The sequence below is a fragment of the Mobula hypostoma genome, chromosome 27 (genome assembly GCF_963921235.1).
Source record: "Mobula hypostoma chromosome 27, sMobHyp1.1, whole genome shotgun sequence".
NCBI lineage: Eukaryota > Metazoa > Chordata > Chondrichthyes > Myliobatiformes > Myliobatidae > Mobula > Mobula hypostoma.
Genome location: NC_086123.1, coordinates 4963248 through 4990072, shown reverse-complemented (window position 1 = coordinate 4990072; position 26825 = coordinate 4963248). Strand labels below are relative to the sequence as shown.

General features: G+C 44.3%; 2 protein-coding genes across 2 annotated transcripts in view; both read right to left on the bottom strand.

The window, feature by feature from the left end:
• LOC134338642 (calcium-binding protein 1-like) overlaps positions 1-26825 on the bottom strand; it is a 106964-nt gene that overhangs the window by 59500 nt on the left and 20639 nt on the right. The window lies entirely within an intron of this gene.
• LOC134338474 (small ribosomal subunit protein uS14-like) lies at positions 14529-14823 on the bottom strand. The gene has a single exon (XM_063034309.1). It carries the CDS (start codon positions 14796-14798, stop codon positions 14601-14603), a length of 198 nt encoding a protein of 65 aa, XP_062890379.1. The 5' UTR covers positions 14799-14823; the 3' UTR covers positions 14529-14600.

Sequence of the window (26825 nt, the reverse complement as noted above, 5' to 3'; positions counted from 1 at the left end):
TAATTGGCTCCTTGAATTCATCTCCTGTTCTAAGTAGGGCCCAGCTATGTTGCTTAAGATTAAATCTATTAACTGAACACAAAAGAATTTGCGAGTCTAGTTTAATATCTTTTAATATGATCTGTTTTTTTAATAAGCAGCTAATGATCTCAGCAGACTAGCAATTTAACCTTAATAAGAATATGTACGCTCTCTCCCTTTTTCTGGCAGCCAGTGCACAGAACCGACAGCAAACAGAGAGTCTCATAGCCACAGTCCTGGATGGTAATTGATGCAGTGGTTCAACCAACGAGTGGGGGCAGTATGGGATGTAAACAGGGCTTGTAACAAACAGTATACGGTGGAGCAAGAAAGTATTTAATCATATGTGCATCGTGTCAGACAGGCTACACAGTCAGAGAGCTGTAGACCTCAGCCCACCATGTCTATGCAAGTCTATTGACCATCCACACTAATTCCATTTGCCCATTAGGTCCAAATTCTTCTTAAGTGCCTGTTTAATTGTCTCTTAAACATAGTGATTGTGTCTGACTCTACTACCTCCTCTTGAAGTGAATTCTAGATATCAGCTATTCTCCGTGTAATAAAAACTTTCCCCACGCACCCCCTTTAAATCTCCTTCATCTCCCCTTAAACCTATAGCCTCCTATTTTTGATATCCCAACAAGGGGAAAATATTCTATCTATCTAGTCTATACCTCTAATAATTTTATACATGTCTATCAGGTCATTCCTCAGGGAAAAACAAGTCCACCCTGTCAATAACTGAAGCCCTCCAATCTAGGCCACATCCTGAGGAATCTCCTCTGCACTCTCTCCAGTGGAACCATGTCATCCATACAGTGTGGTGACCAGAACTTCACGCAGTCTAACCAGTGCCTTGTAAAGTTGCAAAATAATGTAACTTTTACGTTCTATACCTCAGTCTAGGAACACAGGAACGCCATGAGCCTTCTTCTCCACCGTATAAACTTGCTGACGCTTTCAGTAAAATGTGGATCTGAACCTCAAGGTCCCTCCATTCGTCAACATTCCTCAGCACCCCACCATTTCCTGTACACAGGTCTGCCACAGCTTACAAACACTTGACCTGTGTATAGTTCGTAGATACGAGGGAGTATTTGAAAGACTGCCAGGGTGATTTGTTGACTGCTGGGTGGCTGCAGGCATTTTCTGCTGCATGGAAATCGATTGTGGTTGTGGTTCAGACTTGAAGATAGTTCAAGTTACAAGCAGTTCACACGGATGGAACACTGGCATAACCTGAGGAGGATATGTACTGTATTGTATTGTACTGAACCTGTACTGTATGCACTTCTTTGACTTCCTAAACTACATCACAGAACACCAATCAAAATGAAATTCCATCAGCCAGCACGCCCAGCACGCTACCCAATGCTACAGCTGATCTACGCCCTCCTCTATCCTTTAACACCCTCAAGATGTTCCTTCCTTGCGACCTAAAACCACCAATTTTCACATTGTAAGCAAAGTTACTGATCATATCACCAAGTCATTCACATCAATTACAAGCACAAAGGTACTAGCACTCCCTGTGTTACACCGCTTGTTACAGAATTCCAGTCAGAAAAACACAACCACCCACAATCACCCTCTGTCTCTCATCACTAAGCCTATCGTGGGTCCAATTTGCCAACAAACTTTGCATTCCTTGCTCCCTGGCTCCTGACAACCAAGCGAGATTTTGTCAAAAGGCCTTGCTGAAGTTCAAGTAAACCATAATTTTCCCAGTTACATCCTCAAAAACATCTAACACATTTGTGAGACATGATCTCCTCTGCACAAAGCTTGCTGACTCCTCCTGAGGAGTCTGTCTTTCCAAGCCCCACTATTCAGGACATTTACAAAGACAGGTGCGTAAAAAGGGCCCGAAGGATCATTGGGGACCCAAGCTACCCAAACCTCAAATTGTTCCAGCTGCTACCATCCAGGAAATGGTCCCGCAGCATAAAAGACAGAACCAACAGCCTCCGAGACAGCTTCTTCCACCAGGCCAGCAGACCGATTAATTTAATGCTGATACAAATGTATTTCTATGTTATACTGACTGTCCTGTTGTACATACTATTTATTATAAAGTACTATAAATTGCACATTACACATTTAGACGGAGATGTAACATGAAGATTTTTACTCCTCATGTATATGAAGGATGTAAGAAATAAAGTCAATTCAATTCAATTCCTGTCCCTCAGCGTCTTCTACAACAACCTCCCCTCCTGTGATGTGAGGCTTCTGGTCATCATATCCCTTTTGAACCAGGAAACGTTAATTCTCCTCCACTTGTTCGCTACCTCACCTGTGACTAACAAACATTATTTATTTAGAAAGTTCAGGATCTCATGTTTTGAAAAATTTCCTCAGTCTACCATTCAACAGATTATGCAGGCACATGCCAAGTCTCTGTTGTTGTACAAGAGGCAAAGAGTAGTAGAGCAAGTCATGATGAACCTTACGACTCGTTGGTCTGGTAATAACTGAAGTACTCTGTCCAATTCTGGGTACTACACTTCAGAAACAATGTTGATGGCTATGGAGAGAGTGTAGAAGAGGTTTACCAAAATAATTCCAGGGATGAGGAAGTGTGACGGGGATATACTGGAGAAGCTAGAGTTGTTTTCCTTCAAACGAAGGAGCTTGTTATGGGATCTGATAGGGGGATATCTACAATAGGGATCTGATAGGGGCAGTGTAGCAGTTAGTGCAAACACTTTAGTCATAGTCATAGTCATACTTTATTGATCCCGGGGGAAATTGGTTTTCGTTACAATTGCACCATAAATAATCAATAGTAATAGAACCATAAATAGTTAAATAGTAATATGTAAATTATGCCAGTAACTTATGAAATAAGTCCAGGACCAGCCTATTGGCTCAGGGTGTCTGACCCTCCAAGGGAGGAGTTGTAAAGTTTGATGGCCACAGGCAGGAATGACTTCCTATGATGCTCCGACATAACTTGATGAAGAAGTCCATGAGCACAGTAAAAGTTCAAAGTCTCTCAAATGTCCCACGTCTCACGCAGACGAGAGAAGGACAGTGACAGTGATCACTGACTGGGTTTCGACTCCTGACTCTGTCCACAAGGAACCCGGGTGTACACTCTGGGACCATGTGGGTTTCCTCCGACTGTTCCGGTTTGCTCCCACATTTCGAAGATGCTACAGTTAGGGTTAGGAAGCAGTGGGCTGTTATGTTGGCACCAGAAGCGTGGCAACATTTGTGGGCTGCCCCAGCACAGTCCTCGACAATTTGACCTGACACAAGTGATGTCTGTTTTGATGTACATGCATGTGACAAATAAATAGCGAGAGGAGAGAGAGCAGCGCACCACCTGTGCGCAGCCCTCCGGTGAAAAATGATATCGTATCTGTTAAACAGGGGCCGTGGACAGTTCTGATTTGATGGAGAGGGACGTGAAAGCACAGAGGAACATCTGGAGAAATTTCTGAAACGCCCGTTCGCTGCTGTCGTTACTGCGTGGTCGGGAAACTTTCTGAGGGTAGGCCTCAAAATCCCCGGCTTTGCCTGCTTTTGGCGACCAAGGTTGAGGTCGAATCGTTCGGACAGAGATGGCGCTCAGTACTCGGTGTCGGACAGCTGATCAGAGCTCGAAGTTTTCGGATGACTCAGAGTCGGACTGTGGTCGGCATGGCAGGGAGAGTTCTTCCTTCTCCCGTCTGCATGAGATGTGGGACATTTGAGAGACTTTGAACTTTTACTGTGCTCATGGACTTCTTCATCAAGTTATGGTATTGTTGCACTGTTGTAACTATATGTTATAATTATGTGGTTTTGTCAGTTTTTTTCAGTCTTGGTCTGTCCTGTGTCTCTGTGATATCACACCGGAGGAAATACAGTATGATTTCTTAATGCATGCATTACTAAATGACAATAAAAGAGGACTGCGTGTCTTCATAATCTAAAAAAACTAATCTTTGAATTAGAAGGACATGGAGCAGATGGAGAAGCTGTTACCTTTGGCAAAGGGATCAAGAATTAAGAGACATATATAGAACAAAAATTAAATAAGGAAGTGTTTGTTTTTTCAGGGAATGGTTACTGTTTGGCATGCACAGCCAACGAACATGGTGGCGAGAGCCTCAGATGGAGCACGGAGAAAGGGATAATAATTTGGAAAGAACTATTCTGCAGGGCTCTGGGGAGAGGAACTGAAGAGGTGCAAGTGGGATTGCCCTCACGTACTGCTAGCTTGGAGATGATGTGCCAAATAGCCGTCTTCTGTCCTGTCACCAATCATTCTAAATATGAAAAAGTAACGCAGTACTGTATTTCACTTAACCAGGAATAGTCAAAAGTAAAGAATATTGTTCTTTTGTCTTCAAGCATCTTGACTCCAGTCTCATGAAATATAACCTGCATCTTCTAGTTTTATGATAAACTGTTTAGACTTTCAGTCAATGCCCTTGAGTTGTATTCCAATTTAATTATTCTTGCTCATAGCACATCTCCATTAATGAATATTTTCATGAAGATTAGGAAAGCTTTACCGCTGCTGTTCAATGCTCAGTCTGTACTGTAAAACCTCTCTTATCAAAACTTTGGAAAATTGCAATGACTTTATCCCCAAATTCCATTTCTCCGCTTACAATGGGCTTTCCTTCATTATGTGCACGATTTGCCTTTTTTTTCGTTTTATTAGATATTGGAATGCACGGGCTCATAATATCAATGCCCTTGAATGCTGTTCTTATCCGATTGTTAATACAGTATTACAATAAGGGAATTTTGGATCACCTGTGTTAAAGTGTGCAGCACTATCGGGCTGAGAATTGAGAAACAATTTTTTAATGCTACAAGCTATTCCCAGCCTCTCTCTCGCTCTAACAGGAATGAATAAATAGAAGGGATGCTGGACAAGCCTTTGCCAAATATCCTTACAATCATTTTTCTACTCATCATGATCATTTCAGAGATGACCCTTTCAGTTAATATAATGAACATTGTGAGAGCTGGATAATGCAGAACATGAAAAATGTTAACCTTCAAAAATATCTATTAGCCAGTGCTCAACAACCGTGCGATTCCCAGCATGACAGCTTACTGATGATCTCTTTCCCTTGCTAAATATTTCCGGAAGCTTGCTCTGAACACTTTGGCAAATCACGTCTAATTGTCTTCGACATCTTCATTCCTTGACCAGCGTAGGCTGTGGGCACTTCTAAACAAATAACCATCATAAAGCTGGGAAGGTTATGTACTTGCCTTCAAATTATTCAGTCTGCTGTGGTTGATGGCTCATTCTCTCTTCTTTATTACCTCAGGAGCGCTGGAACAGGGGGACACCATTCTGCTGCTCAATCATTCAGTGGACCTTGAGGAAATCCCCACTTGATTCCATTTCCCAGGCCTTGCACCATTTCTTTTCACATCTCACTTTCTCTCCTACTTTTTAGCCCAGATTCAGAATCATTAAGTGATCAGAATCAGGCTTATTATCACGAACACACAGCATGTCATGAGATTTGTTGTTTCGCGACAGCAGTACGGTGTAATATCCGTACTATAACTTACAATAGGTAAATTGAATTTAAAATATAAAGACATAGTGCAAAGAGAGAACAAAAACTAGTGAGCTAGTGTTCATTGTCCATTCAGAAATCTGATGGCGGAGGGGAAGAAGCTGTTTCTGAAATGTTGAGTGTGTGCCTTCAGGCTCCTGTACTGCATCTGGTATGGCAGTACCGAGAAGGGGGCATGTCTGGTTTGACTGGGATTCTTACTGAAGGATGTCTCCTTTTTAAGGCATCGCCTGTTGAAGATATGCTCAATGCTGGGGAAGCTGGTGTCCATGATGGAGGTGGCTGAGTTTACAATCCTCTGCAGCTTTTTCCCCGATCCCGTGCAGTGGATCCAGTTAGAACGCTCTGTAAAAATTTGCTACAGTCTTTGCTAATTGTTACAAAAGAACCTCAATGTGAAAAAAAAACTCCATGTTAACAGGAGGCCCCCATATCTTTGCATCTCAGCTCTGTAGAAGTGAATCAAAATCTGTTCCTTTCAATTCTTCAAACAGCAATAGCTTAAAAAGTCTGCCGCATACTTTACTGCAAAACTGAATTGCACTGGCAATGGACATTGTGTATTTCACTTGAAAAGAATCCAAATTTCCAATGCAAAAGATACCAGGGAAATAAATGTTATACGTTGATGTTCCAGACAACTGTTTCTTCTTTTTTTATCCAAGTCCAATGAAAAGATATCACTTCCTACCTACGACGTTATTTTTCCCTTTGATTTCAAGTAGGACCACTTTCTCACTCTCTTACCTAAGTTGCCTGCAGAGAACATGCTTTCTTCTTTCATGCCAAACCCTTTATTCACTCAAAAAAAAAACACTATTCCCCTGGAATTCTGGAGATTGCCCAAGACTTGAATGCAGCCCTGACGTATGGATTTTCTTCAGTTGCCAATTTTGGGCAGTTGCTAGCGTCTGCACTATGCTGGATGAGCACGCACTGCCTCATATCGAGAGCCCGTTAAAGCAGGAAGAACTGTTTGCGAGCAAGCCAGGTCTCACACCCTTGTAGTCTCAAAATGACGGATACTTACCCAATGGGCGCTCCGCTCTTGTGGGGTAACTGCGTCTGCCTTCTTGGGGTTTGGAATAGTAAGATTTAAAGGAAGACTTTGATTTTGATCCACCATTTTAGAATGCTATCATATCTCTCCCATCAAACAAAAGATACGGAAGCCTGAATGTATGTACCACCAGTTTCTATCTCACTCTTGAAAGGACCTCCTGCATGATAAGATGGACTCTAAGCCTCACAATCTGCCTAGCTGCAATCGTTTACCTGCACTGCACTTTACACTTTTACACTTTATTCTGCATTGTTATTGTTTCACCTTATTCCAGCTCAGTGCACTGTGTACTGATTTGATCAGGATAAATAGTATGCAGGACAAGATTTTTTCACTGTATCTTGGTACACGTGACAATAATAAACCAACGCCAATATCAGGACCACTTCTCTCCACAGAAATTAGATTTGGGCGCTCTTTAATCAGCCATGCAGTCTTGGACCTCTCTAATGATAGTCCCGAATCTAGTTATATTGCAGCATTTCAGAACAGCACTGCCCTGTGACTTGGCACCATTGACCCCACTGTAGGCACTGCACGTGAAACTGCTCAAGACACTTCATCTAACTGCAAGAAGCATTCTGTCAACTCTTGAGTGAAATAATGGGGCCGTGAGGATGACAGCTTTTGACATACACAAGAATGAAATACTTAGCAAGTCAGACTGCATCCGTGGAGAGAGAAACAGAACTAACATTTCAGGCCCATGAATTTTTATCTGCTGGAAGATTATTAATCCTAAACATTAGCTCTGTTTCTCTCTTCACAGATGCTGCCTGAACACCTTCAGCATTTCCTGCTTCTTTTTCAGATTTCCACCATCCGCACTTTTATGCTCTTTCCATGGCGTACAACTGACTGTTGTTTGTGGGCTACCCTCATCATGACAGAGTTTCCCTTTGTTCCAACTTCCCCAATGCACTGAGGTGTCACCTGGGTGGAATTCTGCCAGCAGTAGGTGCTGTCCACTGAGGCGCCAGTGGGACACAGGCTCAACAAAACTAAACAGTTGAAGCTCGCCTGGTCTGACGAACCTCAGTTTCTGCTGTGACATGCAGATGGTAGGGTCAGAATTTGGCATAAGCAACATGAACCCATGGACCTATTCTGCCTTGTATTAACAGTTCGGGTGGGCACGTGGCCAAGTGGATAAGGCATTGGACTAGCGACCTGAAGGTCGTGAGTTCGAGCCCCAGCCGAGGGAACGTGTTGTGTCCTTGAGCAAGGCACTTAATCTCACATCGCTCTGTGACGACACCGGTGCCAAGCTGTATGGGTCCTAATGCCCTTCCCTTGGACAACATTGGTGTCGTGGAGAGGGGAGACTTGCAGCATGGGCAACTGCTGGTCTTCCATACAACCTTGCCCAGGCCTGTGCCCCCTGGAGGGTGAAGACTTTCCAGGCGCAGATCCATGGTCTCGCAAGACTAACGGATGCCTTTATTAACAGTTCAGGCTGGCGGAGGTGTAAAATGGTGCAGGGAATGGTTTTTTTGGTATGTAGTTAGTCCTTTAATAACAATTGAGCATCATCGCCTACGTAAGTATTTTTGCTGACCATGGCCACAGTCTACTCTTCTTCCAGCAGGATAACACGCCGGGCCACAAAGCACACGTCATCTCAAGCTGGCCCCACGATCATTGGCAATGAGTTCAGTGCACCCCAATGGCCTCCAGAGTCGTGGGATCTCAATGCAATAGGGCACCTTTTGGATGTGTGGAGCAGGGGATTTGCAGCGGGACCGTGCAGCTGACAGTTCTGCAGCAACTGAGTGATGCTACCACATCACCACGGACCAGACCCTCCAGGGAATGTTTCCAGCGCCTTGTTGAATCCATGCCACAAAGAGCTCAGGCTCCCCTGGAGACAAAGCGGGCTCCATCAAGAACTGGAAAGATGTACTTCATAAAGCGGCCACAGTGTAATATGCAAGTTGATAATAAATTTGGTGTGGGCACGTGGCCAAGTGGTTAAGGCATTCGACTAGCGATCTAAAGGTCGTGAGTTTGAGCCCCAGCCGAGGCAACGTGTTGTGCCTTTGAGCAAGGCACTTCATCACACATTGCTCTGTGACGGCACTGGTGCCAAGCTGTATGGGTCCTAATGCCCTTCCCATGGACAGCATCAGTCTCGTGGAGAGGGGAGACTTGCAGCATGGGCAACTGCCGGTCTTCCATACAACCTTGCCCAGGCCTGCGCCCTGGAGAGTGAAGACTTTCCAGGCGCAGATCCATGGTCTTGCAAGACTAACGGATGCCTTTAAAAAAAAATAAATTTGGTATACTGTCATTACCCTCAAATCATTACACAGAGCAATGACCTAGAAAAAAGTAGACAATAACAATGTAGAATTAAGCTTAAATCTACCAGAAAAGGTAGTTTTAACTGATTCACCACTCTCCCAGCATACAGGGTCCAGGTTCAGAGTATTGCATATAAGCACTGTAGATCATATTACACAGAGCATTCAGAAGATCAAGAATATATTAATTATTTTTATATATCTGCACTGTACATGATTCAGTTATATGATTTTAATGTTTAGGTTTTTGGAGTTAACGACCACATCGTTAGATATGTGGGTCTTCACAATAGGTGAAATAGTTAATAACTGGCCTCCCTCACATGCAGGGTACCGCTGCCTCCTTCCACTCCTTTTCCCTCACCACTGCCCCCTCCAACCTCACTACTACTTCCTGCAATATCATAAACAGAGAATGCAGAAACTAACCCCCCACCCACCCCACCCCGGCAGGCGAAGCAACATCTGTGAAAAGAGACAAACCCTTTGAAAGAAATGCGTTTTATTTTCAGATCTCAGCAATCGGCAGCTGCTTGATTTTCCATATTTCCTTTGAGTTTATCTGTTCATGAAACCCTAAAGCAATAGAATTGTACAGCCCATCCAACAGCAGAGTGATCCCACTTTTTTTCTTCCCTCATACGGTGTCCACAGGACAACATGCGACCCTGTTGTTTAGTGAAAGTGGGAGTTTGCCCATGACAGTGCAGCCAGTCCAGAGGACGTCTGCGAAGAGCTCAGGCAGTTGATCTCTATCACAGCCCACAGAGGGAGCTCCTGCAGTTAGCAAACATCTTCGCTCCGTTCCGACCATTGGGCTTGCTGCCACCCTCCTGTCCTTGCTGAACTTCTCCCGGTGACATCTCTCCAGCCCCCCTGTGCGTCTCCAGCACGGTCTGAAGACGGTCTTCATATAGACAGGCAGTCTGTCAGGGCAGTGAGCAATGGCCGAGTGGATGGCCCCCCTCTCTCTGAAGCAAGTGCGAGGGAGAGAGTCACCCCCCGAAACTGGAAAAGCAGCTGATGCTAACCTCAGCCCACAGGGAGGTGAGATGACTCAGAACCTCAAAGGAAAGGCAGACATTTGGTCTGTTGTCCCCTGCTGACAGGATCATCCGATCAATGCCTCTCCCTCCTCCTCGGAATTTCAATTAATAAAAATTATATTGAATTCCCAGTTGAATTTTACTATTTAAATCTCCTTCCATAGCCCCTTTGAGGAATCAGTTCCAGATCAGGCCACAGCAAACTGCTGCACGCAGTGGTTTTGAAATTTTAACAGGAAAGAGAAACGATGTAAGGAAGGCGGTATTGGGGGGGGGGGGGAGGAAGAGGGAGGAGAAGGGTGAGGGGCAAGAGAAGATGAAAGGGTGGGTGAGGAGACGAGGAGGAGAGAGAGAGGGAGAAGGGGAGGGATAAGGGGGAGAGGGAGAGACAGGCAGAGAGAGAAAGTGTTAGAAAGAAGCAGGAAAGGAGGAAGGTGGGGCAATCGAGGAGGGAAAAGGGACGAAGAATTGGGGAGGGGAAGAGGAGTGAGGAGGATAATGACAGATTGGTAGAGTAAAGGAAATGGAGAAGTGGAAACAGAGAACAGCATTAGGCAACAACATTCAAATCTTACAAGGTCTTTCACTTCTTCCCCTGTTGAAGGGAAATTACATTTTTGGCACAATATTGGGAACTGGTTTTCTTGAGGGGCTCCTCTCTGGGCAGGCGGGTTGTGATACTCGTGGTACCAACAGGCTAACAGAGCGCTGTCTCCTGCAGTGAGCCTGGGGCTGAGGAGACAGGACCGGAGTGATCCCCGGTCCACTGGCACTGCCCGTACCCTGCCGCACACGGTGACGGTGGTCAGAGAGACTCTGTGCCGAATCGCTGGCACGCTTTGTGAAAAAGGCACCCGCCTTCAACCTTCGTCTGGACACCTGCAGGCCTTTGCTGTCGCACTTCTTATAATAATGCAGGAGGCCATTCATCCATCAGTTCCATACTCTCTCCTAGGAGAATGACCCATTACTCCCATTCCCTCTCCCCTGTTTCCCCACCGACTTTCCTTTAATTCATACAATTATCGATCTACACCAGGGGTAAGCTACAACAGACAAATCATTGACTATACCACCATGTCTTTGGAATGTGGGGGGAAACTGCAGCACCCAGGGGAACGTGCAAACTCCACACAGACAGTCAGGATCAAACCCAAGTTTCGGGAGCTCTGAGACAGCAAGTACTTTTTGTGCATTAAATAACGGCTGTAATGCAATTCTTTACTTAAAGTTCATTCTACAAATATTCTTTGTTATGAATTTCTTATATCATGTAATAATCACCCTGTGTTCAAAATACAGCAAGCATTTATCTGAATAGGTTATAGAGTCATAGAAAAGTACAGCACAGAAACAGGCCATTCAGCCCATCTAGTCCATGCTGAACCATTTAAACTGGCTAGTCCCATTGACCTACGCCGGGGCTGTAGTCCTCCATATCCCTCCCATCCATGTACCTATCCGAACTTTGATTAAAGGTTGACACAGTAGAGTCATTCCCTCAAGGTGCTGGTGAGCCAGGTTCAATCCTCACCCCTGGGGCTGTCTGTGTGGACATTCTCCCCATGGCCATGTGGATTTCAATGGGCTGCTCCAGTTTCTTCCTACTTCCCAAAGGCACGGGGACTGGTAGGATAACTAGCTGCTGTAGATGGGTCATTAGTGTGTAGGATAGGGATAAAATCTGGCTTAATTAATGTGGAAAGAATGCAAAAGTGGGATTAGTGTAACTGGATGGTCGAGATGGTTTGTATGGGAAAAGGGGTCTGTTTCCATGTTGTGTCTCACCCTGGCTCTCTATCACCAATTAAAAGTAAACACAAAAATAAGATTATCTTTATTTGTCACAGGTACATCAAAACGTACAGTGAAATGAATGGCAGCACAGTAGCGCAGTGGTCAGCACAACACTTTACAGTACCAGCGACCCGGGTTCAATTCCCGCCATTGCCTGTAAGGAGTTTGTACCTTCGCCCCGTGACCGCGCGGGTTTCCTCCGGGTGCTCTGGTTCAAGGATGTACCAGTTGGTAGGTTAGTTGGTCGTTGTAAACTGCCCCTTGATTAGGCTAGGATTAAATCGGGGGGTTGTTGGGTGGCATGGCTCGAAGGGCCGAAAGAGCCTATTGTATCTCAATAGATAAATAATTAATAAATAAAATGCTTCGTCTCCGTCACATCAAGTCAGCGAGGATTGTGCTGCAGGTGTCCACACTTCTGGCAGCATAGCACGCCCACAACTCACTAACTCTAACCATACGTCTTTGGAATGTGGGAGGACAATGGAGAACCGGGAGAAACCCAAGCAGAAAGAGGGAGAACGTAGGAACTCCTTACAGATAGTGGTGGGAATTGAACCCCAAACCCTGAACCCTGATCTTGCTGCTGGCAGAGTAAAGCGAGGCGCAAACCACTGGGCCACTGGGCCTCTGTCCTCTGTGTTTAAACAGAGGAAAGAGGAGGTAAAACGTTCCCACTCAGAGGGTGGTGGGTGTTCAGAATTCACAGCTCGATGAGGTGGTGGGGGCAGATTCGCACAGCAACGTGAAATGTACTTGGAGAGCCACATGCGGCAGAGTTGTGGTGAAAAGTGAGATAAGGCAAGGTTTCTTTTTTTCCATCGGTACTGACGCGATCGGCTAAATAGTTTCCTTCTACACTGTAAATTTTTAATGTATCATAAACTTTAAATGGAATACTAATCACTGGTGAATTATCCATCCATGCCCTTAACTTTGTACACTGATGAAATTTTAATTTCAATGAAGACCAAAACAAATATCTAAAAATAAACACTGATTTTATCTGTCAGAATTATTTATAACAAGAATTCTGATAATGCCTAAAACAATTCCTCTAATGTTGATCAGCGAATTCCCAGAGTAGCACAGGGCAAGTTTGCTGGCAAAATGTCCATTGATTATCGTCCTTCGTTTCAGAAATTCTGCTTTTCTTGGAGATTTTCATCGCTTGTGGCACGTTCCCCTTCTCTATTCCTCATTCACTTCTTTTTCATTCAAGTTCACCGTGGACAGGTCTCTGATGTTCACGGTTCTGCTGGTGGATCCTCAATCCGAAACATTGTCCAGATTCTTCTTCCACAGAAGCTGTCCCATCTGCCCAGCTGAGATCTTCCAGCATTTTCTATATTTATTCCAGATCTCCAGCATCAGCAGTGTGTTTTTTTTTTGATTTTCATTTACTTACATCTTTATGTATTTTCCCTATGTTTGATCCATTCATAAGACGTAGGAGCAAAAGTAGGTTGCTCGGCTCGTCAAGCCTGCTCTGCCATTAAAGTTCAAACGTTCAAAGTACATACACGTCACCATATACAACCCTGAGATTCATTTTCTTGTGGGCATCCATAGTAAATATAAGAAACGCAATAGAATCTATGAAAGACCAACCACCAACAGGACTGACGACAACCAACGTGCAAAAAAAAACCCCAAATTGTGCAAATACAAAACCAAAAAAAAAATTCCGGTGGTGCACCTGGGCTGACAAAAATTGTGGAGGAGATATTGCTGACTTGGGTCTGCTGGTGAGGAAATCAAGGATCTAATTGCACAGGAGGTACTGAGACCTAGGCCTCAAAGCCTACTGATTAATTTTGAGGGGCTGATAGTATTGAATGCCAAACTATTGTCAATGAAGAGCATCCTGATATACATATCTTCACTGTGCAGAGTTCCAGGGTTGAGTGAAGAGCCAAAGGATTGTCTTCTGCCGTTAACCTGCTGCGTCTTTCTCAACCCCATTCTCCTGTTTCTCCCCATAGCCATTGATACCTTTATTAATCAAGAGCATAACAACCTTCGATTTAAATATATCCAATAACTTGGGCCCCACAGCTGTGTGCGGCAATGAATTCCATGGATTCATGACCCTCTGTCTAAAGAAATTCCTCCTTATCTCTGTCCTAAAGAACCGGCTGGTGGCGTAGTGGCATCAGCGCCGGTACTTCGGAGCGAAGGCTCCCGAGTTCGAATCCAGCCAGCTCCCTTGCACGCTTTCCATCCATGTTGGGTTGAGCGTCGAGCTAGCAGCTCAGCCTCGTAGAAATAAGAAAGCCTGCTAAAAAAAACGCCGTCATGACAGCATCCCGAAGACTCCACTTGGAGTTAAGGGCTTCCTTCTTCTTCTTCTTCTCTGTCCTAAAGGGATATCTATTCTGAGGCTATGCTCTCTGATCCAAGACTCTCCCACTATTGGAAACATCTGCTCCATGTCCACTCTATCTAGACCTTTCAGTATTCGATAGGTTTCAATGAGATCTCCCATCATTCTCTAAACCCCAGTGAGTACAGGCCCAGAGCCATCTAATGTTGCATTAACTCTTTCATTCCCAGGATAATTCTTGTAAACCTTCTCTGGACTCTCTCCAATGTTGGCACATCCTTTCTTAGATATTGGGCCCAAAACTGCTCACAATACTCCAAATGACCAATGCCTCTAAGGTCCAAGTTGCCACTAGAGGGCTTTACATCGCCGGGAGCTCACACCATTGTGTTGTTTTTTTTTCAGCACCAACAAGAAGGAACTTTTATTTACAAAACTGGAGCATTACAGAACGTTTGCTTGTCAGATCATCACAGCTGAGTACACCAGAGTCCTTTTTCCTCATTGCAGTCTTGCTCCATTCGTAATTAAGTCCAACCTGACGAAGCCGATGTCCTTGGCGTACTGTCGAAAGCATTGCCGGCACATGTTCAGACCACACTTCCGGATCAATCCGTGACGGTTCGCGCACACGCGGCAGGAGCGGGAGCCCTGTCCGAATTTTGGGGGGTGAGACCAGTAGAGCTGCTGGTGGCCCATGTCGGCGCGGCGGTGGATCCAAAGGAGAGAGTGTAGGCCGTGCACGCGTTGTATCAGGAAAGTTAATTGGAGAAGGTGATAACATTCACAAACTTCAGGGCTCCCAAAGCACATCACAGTCAATGACCCACTTCTAATGTGTAGTTGTTGCTGTATCAAATGAAGCATGCAGCCAGTTTTCTCACAGTATGGTCCCACAAATAATACTGACTACATAAATCAGTTTCAGTGATAACCCTTCAAAGTTCAAAGTCAAATTTATTATCAGTACGTACATGTCACCACAAACAACCCTGAGATTCTTTTTCTGTGGGCACACTCAGCAAATCTATAGAACAGTAACTGTAAACATCAAGAATTGTTAACTGTAAACAGACTGTGAAAATGCAGATATAAATAAATAGCAATAAATAATGAGCATGAAATAACAAGATAAAAGAGTCCTTAAATGAGTGTTCCTATCCCCTTTTGATCAAGAGCCTGATGGTTGAGGGGTGGTAACTGTTCTTGAACCTGGTGGTGTGAGTCCTGAGGCTCCTGTACCTTCTACCTGATGGCAGCAGCGAGAAGAGAGCATGGCCTGGGTGGTGAGGATCTTTGATAATGGATGCTGCTTTTCTACGGCAATGTTTCATGTAGATGTGCTCAATGGTTGGGAGGGTTTTACCCGTGATATACTGGGCCGAATCCACTACCTTTGGTAGGATTTTCTGCTGAAAGGCATTGGTGTTTCCATACCAGGCTGTAATACAGCCAGTCAGCACACTTTCCACCACACCTCTATAGGAATTTTCCAAGGTTTTTGATGACATGCCGAACCTCCGCAGACTCCCGAGCAAGTAGAGTCTCTGTCGTGCTTTCTACACAATAATATTTACATGATGGGTCCAAGACAGGCCCTCTGAGATAGTGACACTCAGGAATTTAAAGTTACTGACCCTCTCCGCCTCCGATCCTCTGATGATTACAGGCTCATGGACTCTGGTTTCTCTCTCCTGAAGTCTACAATCAGTTCCTTGGTCTTATCGACCTTGGGTGAGAGGTTGTTGTTGTCACACCACTCAGCCAAGTTTTCAACTTCCGTTCTGTATGCTGATTCATAACCCCCTTTGATACAGCCCACACGGTGGTGTCGTCAGCAAACTTGTATAAGGTGTTGGAGCTGTACTTAGCCTCACAGTCAAAGGTGTAGAGCGAATAGAGCAGGCGGCTAAGTACACGTCCCTGTGGTGCACTTGTGTTGATGGAGATTGGGGAGGAGTCGTTTTTGCCAATCTGAACTGACTGGGGTTGACAACTGAGAAAATCTGGGATCCAATTGCACAAAGGGGTATTGAGGCCCAGCTCTTGGAGTTTACTGAATACCTGCCACAAGTGAGAAGAACTGAGAATTAAACATTGAGTAGGGCAGGAGACAGTAGTTGGGGCTCCAATTTAATCTAAAAATACCTCTTCTTCCTAGCTGTCCATCAGGATCGCGGATAACCTGTTTCCACTCCAGCTAATGAGGCCAATGCAGAAAACAGACTTTTCCCCAAGTGGAGCAGAAGGTATCTGATAGGACGGGCAGGTGGGCACTTTGTGATGTGCTCCTGTTGTCACTTACAGTCCAGATGAGGGGTCTTGCCCCGTAACATTAGCTGTCCGTTTCTCTCCACCAGTGCTGAGTTCCTCCAGCCCCTTGTTTGTTGGTCCAGATCCCAGCATCTGCAGTACCTCGTGTCACCTCTGTGTACCCATCTACACCAGGGGTTCCAAACCTTTATTATGCCATGGACCAATCCCATTAAGCAAGTGTTCTGTGAACCCCAGGTTGGGAATCCCTGGTCTACACTACTCCCATTTTATTCTCCCCACATCCTCGTCACTCCCCCCACCCCCACGTACTTTCATTCACAGGGCCGATTAAGCCACACAACCTGCTTGTCTTTGGGATATGGAGGAAACTGGGGCACCTGAGGAAGCCCCCGCAGTCGACGGGAGAACATTCGAACTCCACGCTGATGGTGCCCCAAGTTGGGATTGAAACTGGGTCGCTGGACCGGTGGGGCAGCAGTTTTAGTTGTGCCCTGTACTGCCCTGCATGGCCTCGATATGTTCTATAACATAAGACATAGCAGCCGAACTAGGCCATTTTGTCCATCGAGTCTGCTCTGCTATTCCATCATGGCTAAGTTATTATCCCTCCCAAACTCATTCTCCTGCCTTCCCCATAACCTTTGATGTTCCTACTAATCAAGAACCTATCAAGCTCTGCTTTAAATATACCCAACAGCTTGGCCTTCACAGCCATCGGTGGCAATGAAATCCACAGATTCACCACCCTCTGGCTGAAGAAATTCCTCCTCATCGCTGTTCCAGAGGGATAGTCTTCTATTCTGAGACTGTGCCCTCTGGTCCTAGATTCCTCCATTAGAGGAAACAACCTCCCTACATCCATTCCATCTAGGCCTTTCATCCCAGTGCTTTTTCTCCACTTAAGACAGGGAAAAGGTGACAGATTCCTAGTAGTCGGTAAGGATGCTGCGTCTCTTCAGGAAGAATTTGAGCACATCCTTACATCTTTCCACCTGGGGTAAAAGTAACTAGCTCGCTCCTAGCCACAACCTACAATGTGAAGTGGATCGGTTTAAACTGGAGACAATGCAGAGTCACTGGTAGCAAAAAGAAAACAACAAACAGTTAACTCTACCTGCACAGAGGTGACTGATCCAAATCGACACACCTGGTTATAGTTAATGGGCAGTGAATTTATACTGATTCAGAATGAAGATGATACGAACAAAGCGAAACCGCACCTTCATTGCAAAGTACTCTGAGTGGTCAGGACAGCTACGTCTCTTTAGTCGCAGAGGGCAGGTACTTCATCAGAGACGCCCACTGCAACTTTGCCCTAGCCCAGACCTCATCAACAGGGACCTGCACCCTATGATTCAGGCAAAGGAGATTGGAAGTACTTCCTACAGAAACCCCACCAACTTAACCTAAATGACAGGTTCCCTAGAAGAAATGATCCCTTATATGAAGTTTGGCAAGGATGAGTCTGAATCAAATTGCAAACATTAATTAAATTCGACTTAAATGTTCTTCCTTTTTCTTACAAAGGTTTATTAAAGAGGTAAAATAATCTAACCATTTGCAAGAAGAACAACTTACACTAACGTTGGAAAATATCTCAAAGGAAGCAAAATTTAACAATGGGCCAGGAGAAGCTTTATCAGAGTCATGTTTTACTGAGTCTTAAAAAAGGAAACCTAAGGCAGGTAGTCTGGGCTGCATTGCAAAACTGTGGACCATCCTGATTAATTGGAGTAGCCATATGCAAAAACACCTCTGGTCACAAGTCTATCCTGCAGTAACAACATCAGATCTTTCTGGACGGTCATCAGTCAGGTGAGGGACAGACTGTAGTTTGCCCAAAACTTACTGGCTTTCCAATACAAGGAGAAATCCAGAAGGGAATGCTGCCAGCTGGCACGTTCCAGGCTGCAGGAGTACGTGCTGAGACACACCCTCAGGCTTGGCGCGGCTGAGAGCAGACAACGCGAATGCTTTGCGGGGGAAGGTCCGACCGGCACAAGTGGGTGGGTGGTGACACCAGAGACTGCAGATGCTAGAATCTGGAGCAAAGTATGTGTCCAGATGAACGGTCTCAACGCAAAAGTTCAAAGTAAATTTATTATCGAAGTCACCATGAGATTTATTTTCATGTGGGCATTCAGAGTGGAATGAAGAAATACAACAGAATCGATGAAAAACTGCACGTGAAGACTGACAAGTAACTAATGTGCAAAAGAAGACAATCTGTGAAAATACAAGACAAATAAGAAATAAACAACCAACCAAACAAATAAATAAAATGAATAACACTGCCAACATGAGCTCCAGAGTGGTTGAATATGAGTGCAATGGTTGTGTAGAGTGATCAGCTGTCCATTTCCCTACACTGATGATTCACTGACCACATAGGGTTTTCCACGGAGGGGCAGGCCCTGCCAACACATGAAGGACATTGGTGCTTTGTATATCAAATGTAGTAATTGATGGCACTATGAATGTACTTACTCGACAACTCAATGAGGATAAAGGAGGTCGTGCGCTGTTTTGTGTTTTTTTTGCATACTTACTCAGGAATGAAGGCTCTTTCTGAAACATAACAATGAACGCACTCTGACACAAACATGTCGGCCTTTCAGAGTGAGATTTCACTGAAGCAATGCTACTGACTGGCACACTCCAAGCGCAGCAGTCCGTCCCGAGGGATACACTGAGGTTTGGTGCAGCCACCGCGAAGGTTCTGTGGGGTAGGACCACATCCTGGGCTCCCGCAGCCACAGGACGCTGAAGGGCTACGTCTTGTGTAACAGACACTCAAACTCTTCATGGGTCCATTGTTTAAGAAGGAAACATGAATGAGATTAAAATGTTATAATCGAATATATTGAACTGATTGCACAATAGGAAGGGTTTTCACTCAGAGAGTGGTTGGTGCATGGAATACACTGCCTGAGTCAGTGGTGGAGGCAGATACACTAGTGAAATTTAAGAGACCGAGACAGGTATATGGGGGAATTTAAGATGGGGGGGTTATATGGGAGGCAGAGTTTGAGGGTCGGCATAACATTGTGGGCCGAAAGTCCTGTACTGTGCTGTACTATTCTATGTTCTATATGTTCTAAATACGGAGAGAGACGTGAACACGTGTAGTTACTGCGGGTATTTTGAATAAGACATATCTTTTGAATAAGCAGGCATACATAAACCCACTGGAACATATTCACCTACAGATTTCACCTTTCCGTTCCACTAAAAATGTGTGCTAGGTACATATGCCGGATCATGTCCCCCTCAGAAAAAAAAAGAGCAAATTTGTTAAATAGCAAGTGTTTCCGTCCAAAGTGTGCTGCAGTTGAGCTGATCCCGACTGAAACAGCCTAAACTTAACAATGCTAAACTATAGCCCAGCATTGAGAGACAGACATCACCCCTACAGCAAGGCAGGCAGATCGATGCAACGCACCCTGCATCACCTTGTCGTGGAGGAGGGAGGGAGGAAAGGGATGTGTCATTAATGGGACATCTGCCCTTAGGAGTGGGGAGGAAGGGTTGCTCACGTGGGGGTGATTGCGACCACGTGCACTGTGAGGGGTGAAGGGTGATTTGAGACCCTGTGCACAGACAACGTACGGGGGAGGGTAATAGGGCTGGGCGAGGGAGGAGTTAGCCAAAAGGACACCGAGGCCATTCTAAAAGCCTTTGCAGGAGGGGTCTTCCGTTGCCTCTCCTACGGGCATGAGACACACACGCGTGCCCACACACATACGCACCACTCAATCCACAACCTCCATCCACCACCGACCCCACACAGCAGCCCACTCCAAACGTGAAAAAGGTTGTTACAAGTTCTTCATTTAGGCTAAAACTGTCAGGAGTGGAAGGGAGGTCACCTGGAGAGGAAGGAGCCCCTCAGTCACAAACCACCTCTCTCGCAGAGGCTACACAAAGTCTTAATGCGCTACGTTCAGAGTAGTATACCCCTGTGTGTAGATCAGTAGTTGATATTTCCATTATAACCTGTGCTGCTGCTTCACCGCAAACCTGCCTCGTACACAGCTTACCTGCACGTGTTCTGGGCATGGTTTTCTGTACTTTAAGCTCCAATTTGTATTGGAAATGATGGAAATGAGCATTGTATAAATACATCCGAGTCCAGGGGTGTCTTTGACACTGGCAATTTTCAGGTGCAATAATGATTATGAAGACATGTAGTCCTCTTTTATTGTCATTTAGTAATGCATGCATTAAGAAATGATACAATATTTCCTCTGGTGTGATATCACAAAACACAGGACAGACCAAGACTGAAAAAACTGACAAAACCACATAATTATACATATAGTTACAACAGTGCAACAATACCATAACTTGATGAAGAAGTCCATGAGCACAGTAAAGTTCAAAGTCTCTCAAATGTCCCACATCTCACGCAGACGGGAGAAGGAAGAAAAACTCTCCCTGCCATGCCCGACCACAATCCGTCTCTGAGTCATCCGAAAACTTCGAGCTCTGATCAGCTCTCCGACACCGAGTACTGAGCGCCATCTCTGTCCGAGCGATTCGACCTCCTTCTCGGTCGCCAAAAGCAGGCAAGGCCGGGGATTTTGAGGCCTACCCTCCGAAAGATTCCCGACCACACAGTAACGACAGCAGTGAACAGGCGTTTCAGAAATTTCTCCAGATGTTCTTTCACGTCCATTCTCCATCAAATCAGAATTGTCCACGGCCCCTATTTAACAGATACGATATCATTTTTCACTGGAGGGCTGCGCACACGCAGGCGTGCCGCCATCTTATCCTCCCAGTAATGTGGATCAGCACCAGAAGGGTTCAGTCTAATTTCCTCAATGAAGCCATTTCCATGACTTCCAACACAATTACAGTGCAGGTTTCATTGTTGTGCAAAGGCAGAGGAACAACAATGTTCTACGTTCTTCATTCGCTTACAAGTTAAAGGGCCTTCTGCTCCAGAACCGAGTGCAGAACCCCACCTTGTTGGAACCACTATATTACCTGTGGGAGCATTGAATTGCTGAACAGCTCACTCAGTGACTGCCACTCCAAAATGAGTCCTGGGCCACCAGGTTATTCAGCGCAGGTGATGGACCACCAGGCAGGAGGCACCCATGTCCAGTGTATCGGGATGACAGCCAGGAAGAATGTGGAGAGAGACGAGATGGTAGCTGGACTGATGTTTGCCCGATGTCTCCACAGGCTTAGGTTACGAAAGGTTTCAGTAACAGAAGTCTGTAATGTGGCCTTCCGCTGCTCCTGTGTGTCGCTTTGATCATTGTCCTCCATGGTGTCCTCTCTACTTTTCCACCTCTCATGTGTCCTCAACAAGGGAGATCTCCTCATACCCAGTGATCGCTCACACCAAGACCGGAAGAAGCCGCAGAAGATCGTGAACACGGCGCAGCACATCACACAAACCAATCTTCCGTCCTTGGACTCACTTAACACCGCACGCTGTCGGAGCAGTGCTGCCGGGATAATCAAGGACACGACCCACCCAGCAAACACACTTTTTGTCCCTCTTCCCTCCGGGAGAAGGTTCAGGAGCTTGAAGACTCGTACGGCCAGATTTGGGAATAGCTTCTTTCCAACTGTGATAAGACTGCTGAACGGATCCTGACCCGGATCTGAGCCGTAGCTTCCAAATATCCGAACCTGCCTCTCGGTTTTTTTTGTACTACCTTACGTTCCATTTTCTATTTATGATTTATAATTTAAATTTTTAATATCTACTATTGATTTGTACTCCAGGGAGCGGGAAGCGCAGAATCAAATATCACTGTGATGATTGTATGTTCTAGTATCAATTGTTTGACGACAATAAAGCATAAAGTATGAGGTATAAAGTACCACTTACTTTAGGTCAAATTAACTCTGAGTTGCAGAGCACCTAAAATGAAGGGGCGCACAATTAATTTCTGACAGGACTTATTTGGTATAAATTGTAAAAAAAATCTTGTGTGCAGAGGAGGGCTACCTAACCTTTCCTTTCCAAATCTCGTTGAATGCTTGATGCCCTGCTACCTACTGTAGGATGGCTTGGTACGGTAACGGCTCTGCACGTGGCTGCAAGAGACGGCAGATTTATGGACACGGCTCAGCATAGCGCTCGAACCAGCCGCTATGGACTCTGTCTACACTTCTCGCTGCCTTAGTAAAGCAGACAGCGTAATCAAAGACCCCATGCACACTGGACTTCCTCGCTTTCCCCCTCCTCCATCAAACAGAAGGTACAAAAGCCTGAAAGCACATACCACCAGGTTCAAGGACAGATTCTACCCCACTGTCATCAGACTCCTGGATCAATCTCTTGTACGATAAGGTGGACCCTTGACCTCACAATCTACCTCGTTATAATCTTGCACTTTATTGTTAATCCACACTGCAATTCTTCAGTTGCTTCTGCACTTTATTCTGCATTGTTAATATTTTACCTTATTCTCCCACAATGCACTGTGTAATGATTTGATCCGAAAGCTTTTCACTGTACCGTGGCACATGTGACAATAATAAACCGATTCCAATGCCAGCACTGTGTTGGCGCGTGGCCAAGTGGTTAAGGCGTCGGTCTAGTGAGCTGAAGGTCGCTAGTTCGAGCCTCAGCTGAGGCAGCGTGTTGTGTCCTTGAGCAAGGCACTTAACCACACATCGCTCTGTGACGACACCGGTGCCAAGCTGTATCGGCCCTAGTGCCTTTCCCTTGGACAACATTGGTGGCGTGGAGAGGGGAGACTTGCAGTATGGGCAACTGCTGGTCTTCCATACAACCTTGCCCAGGCCTGCGCCCTGGAAACCTTCCAAGGCGCAAATCCATGGTCTCACGAGACTAATGGATGCCTATAAATGCCAGCACTGGGTAAACTAACAGTGAACTTGGTCAACTAACTAAACTAATATCCCGAGGCCATTGATTAGATGCAAGTTCGAATCAGATTTCAGCAGACAGGAATTTAAATTCAACTAATAATATAATCCAGAAGAAAAAGCTAGAATCACTAATGGTGACCATAAAACTAAAAAGAAATTGGAGAAAGACTTCTTCACAAATGCTCTTCACAGAAGTAACATGTCTTCCTCCCAAGTCTGCCCTACATACAACTCCAGGCCTATGTTCCCTCTAAGCACACACACGTTTTTCAACCAGCGCACAAAGAAAATTAATGCGCACACCTAAAATAATGTAGTAATTAATAATTATACTTATTGAAATAATCTTTTAGCTAAATGTTTCTGTTAACTAGTTAACAGTCCTGACGAAGGGTCTTGGCCCGAAACGTCGACTGTACCTCTTCCTATAGATGCTGCCTGGCCTGCTGCGTTCTACCAGCATTTTGCATGTGTCGTTTGTTAACTAGTTAGTTGGTTTTTCAAATACCACAATGCTCGTCACTAACTTACGTCACCTCACCTTTCCTGTTCTGGTTTGTACAGCTGCATTACGGTGGCAGCCATCTTTGGCGGATTGTGTTCATATTGTTAAGTTTACAAAGATCTGTTTCAAATCCTAAGTTTTTACTAAGTTTTTATTGAAAAAGATATTGATTCACTGTCAAATTCAAAAGAAGCGAAGAGCATGAAGCGCAAAAGAACTGCAAATTTGTTTAAAGTTGAATGGTTTAACAAAATAGTAGAAACTGCTACACCGAAAGCTCATGAGGTCATGAACGTTCAGCTACAAGAAATATTTACGTATGATTCAGAAGCTGGAGTTATCTGCTTGTATTGTCGTGATGCAAAAGTTGCTGGAGAGTTTTCTAGTGGAAAGAAGTGAGATAATATTTGGAAACTTGACTTTTTGAAGTGTCATTTGGCAAGTAAATCACATTTGGACAGTGTACAAAAGCTCAGGCAACAGAACCCGTCATTACCCATTACAGGAGTGCCACGCATGTTACGGTTGAGTGCAGATGAGCAAGAGCGAAAACGATCAAACCCAGAGGAGATCAAAGTTCTTATCGACGGTGTGTTGTTAGCTGTTAAAATGAATAACTCTTTACATTCAATTCAACACATTAATGAACATCTGGAAAAGTATGTTCAACTCCCAGACAGCTGGCGAAGCAAAAATTATGCGTTCAAATTTCAGGAGACTATCAACTATATTGTTCAGAAAGACATGCTTGAAGAAATAGCATCAGCAGATCTTCACACGTTTAGGTGAATGTCATTTGGATATATTAATGAGAATCAAAAGCTATCAGTTGGTTGGAAGTTCTATTAGTCTAGACAGAGTTTACAAAGAATGGGTAAATGCTAAAGACAGGAGAGAGAAAAAAATTACTGAGTGACTTAAATACATTCATATGTATGTTATTTTGTTGTTATTCTGTGCAGTTTTATTTTAAGTATTTTGTAAACCTACATAAACTGTGCCATGTGAGCACACATACTTCTGTCATTGGAAATAAATTTGCACAACATAAGATTTTTGTGCACACTGACTACTAAAGGGAGGGGAACGTCGACTCAGACCATGAGAGGCCTGCGTCGGGCATTTTCATGCCTTACAAGGCACAGATTGGACTACTGAAAATTAGAGGGAACATTGCTCCAGGCCCACTTTTGCCACTTTCACAGTTCAGGAGCAACAAGGGATGGATGATAAATGTTAGTTACACTCACATATATTTGAACAAGAGTTTCAAATCCAAGCTTACCTTTCTGCAACTTCATGCACTAGTCCTTCCAATCAATTGCTGCAATGCCACACAGTCCTGAAACAGTTCTTATCAAAATCAGAAATCACATTCTATATGATTCTAAGCCCCTCATCCTTCTAGACCCCTCCCAACTACCATGCTCCTTCACAGCTTCTCCAGCTCAGTATGACCACAATCACTTTCTTGAAAGATTGGGCATGTTACCTAAAACTTTGCCAAACTTCTATAGATGCACGGTGGAGAGTGTATCGATTGACATCACAGCTTGGTATGGAAATACTAATGCCCTTATGTGTGGACCAAGAAGCCTCAAGCTGATAAAATTAAATATACTTGTCAGTACTGCCCTGAAACCAGGGGCTAGAGACACCACGGGCACCCCAATACAAGCATCATCATTGCTTTCCAACTGGCATTAAGTAGGGAATAACAGGATAATGGGCCAGTATAGTCAGCCACATATCTCCAGGGTGTGGTTATCCTAATTGCTCACCGCCAAGGGGGGAGCAAGGTAAATGCAGGAGTGAGGAGCAGAACTTCATCAAGATTGACATTCCTGGAGGGAAAACTGGCATGGATGAATGAAAATCCAACAAAACTGCAGATGTTGGAAATCTGAAATAAAAATAGAAAATGCAGGTCAGGAATGATGTGCAGAAGGGCTCTTTCTGAAACGTTCATTCTGTATCACTGCCCGATTATGAACATTTGAAGTTTCTACTTAGACTAAAATTTTAACATGTGCGTATTTAAAATGGATGCAACAAGGAGAACAAAAAGGATGAGAAACAGGCAGCGCAATCAATCCCTGATCCCTTTGCTATAATGGTTTGTACTCAGATGCTACAGGCTTCCCCCTTCTTTTCTAGTCCTGAAGAAATGTCGGCTGTTTATTCATTTCCATTGATGCTGCCCGACCTGCCGAGTCCCTCAAGCATTTTGTGTGTGTTGCTCTGGTTTTCCAGCATCTGCAGAATCCCTTGTGTTTATTAGAGGACGACGATTGGTTAGAATCATGGGAAGATTATCAACAGTTAAACACAAGTAACTACCATATCTGTACTCAGACCAAGTGAAATCATATTCTACAATAATAATCAAAATATACAATAATTGTATTTCACAATAAGTTATAAACCTACGCCCGAATAATTGATAATCATATTTCAAAGAAACTATAATAATCACCCTTCATAACTGAAATAATAATATTCCATGATAAATGAAACACAATCTTTGATTATAGTGAAGATCATATCCCAGTATCTGCAATAATAACATTGCAGTAACAACACTTCACGATAAATCTAATAATGACACACAATAATCATTAGCACCCTTCATGAATTATATCCCATAATAAATTCAAATGTTATCACAGTAACTGTAATAATCCATTAAAGCCGAGGCATTTATATTCCAACATAAATATGATAATCTTGTAGAAATGTAATAATCATTTCCTATGATAACTGTGATAATCCCACTCCACAACAGATGTTATAAATTATATCTCACCACAATTGATAAACAGACTCCAAAGTAAGTGCTGCAATCACAAGTCAAGCAGCATACCCTACCAGAGTCAAATTAACCACATGAAAGATAAACTTTTCAGAAATTAGCCTGCTAGTTTTTCATATTCTGATTGCTAAAATGTCAAAGAAAGATGACTGCAAGTGATAGTATGGCCAGCAACCGTAGTGATATTCCAGCCAGTTTTACAGCACAAATCATCTGATAATATTGATAACAACTTACAGCGTTTCAGCTTGAAATCAAGGACAGTTTCAAT

What these genes read in the sequence shown, in the direction of transcription:
- LOC134338474 (XM_063034309.1), bottom strand. Translation starts at nt 14,798, where the DNA reads ATGGGCCACCAGCAGCTCTACTGGTCTCACCCCCCAAAATTCGGACAG.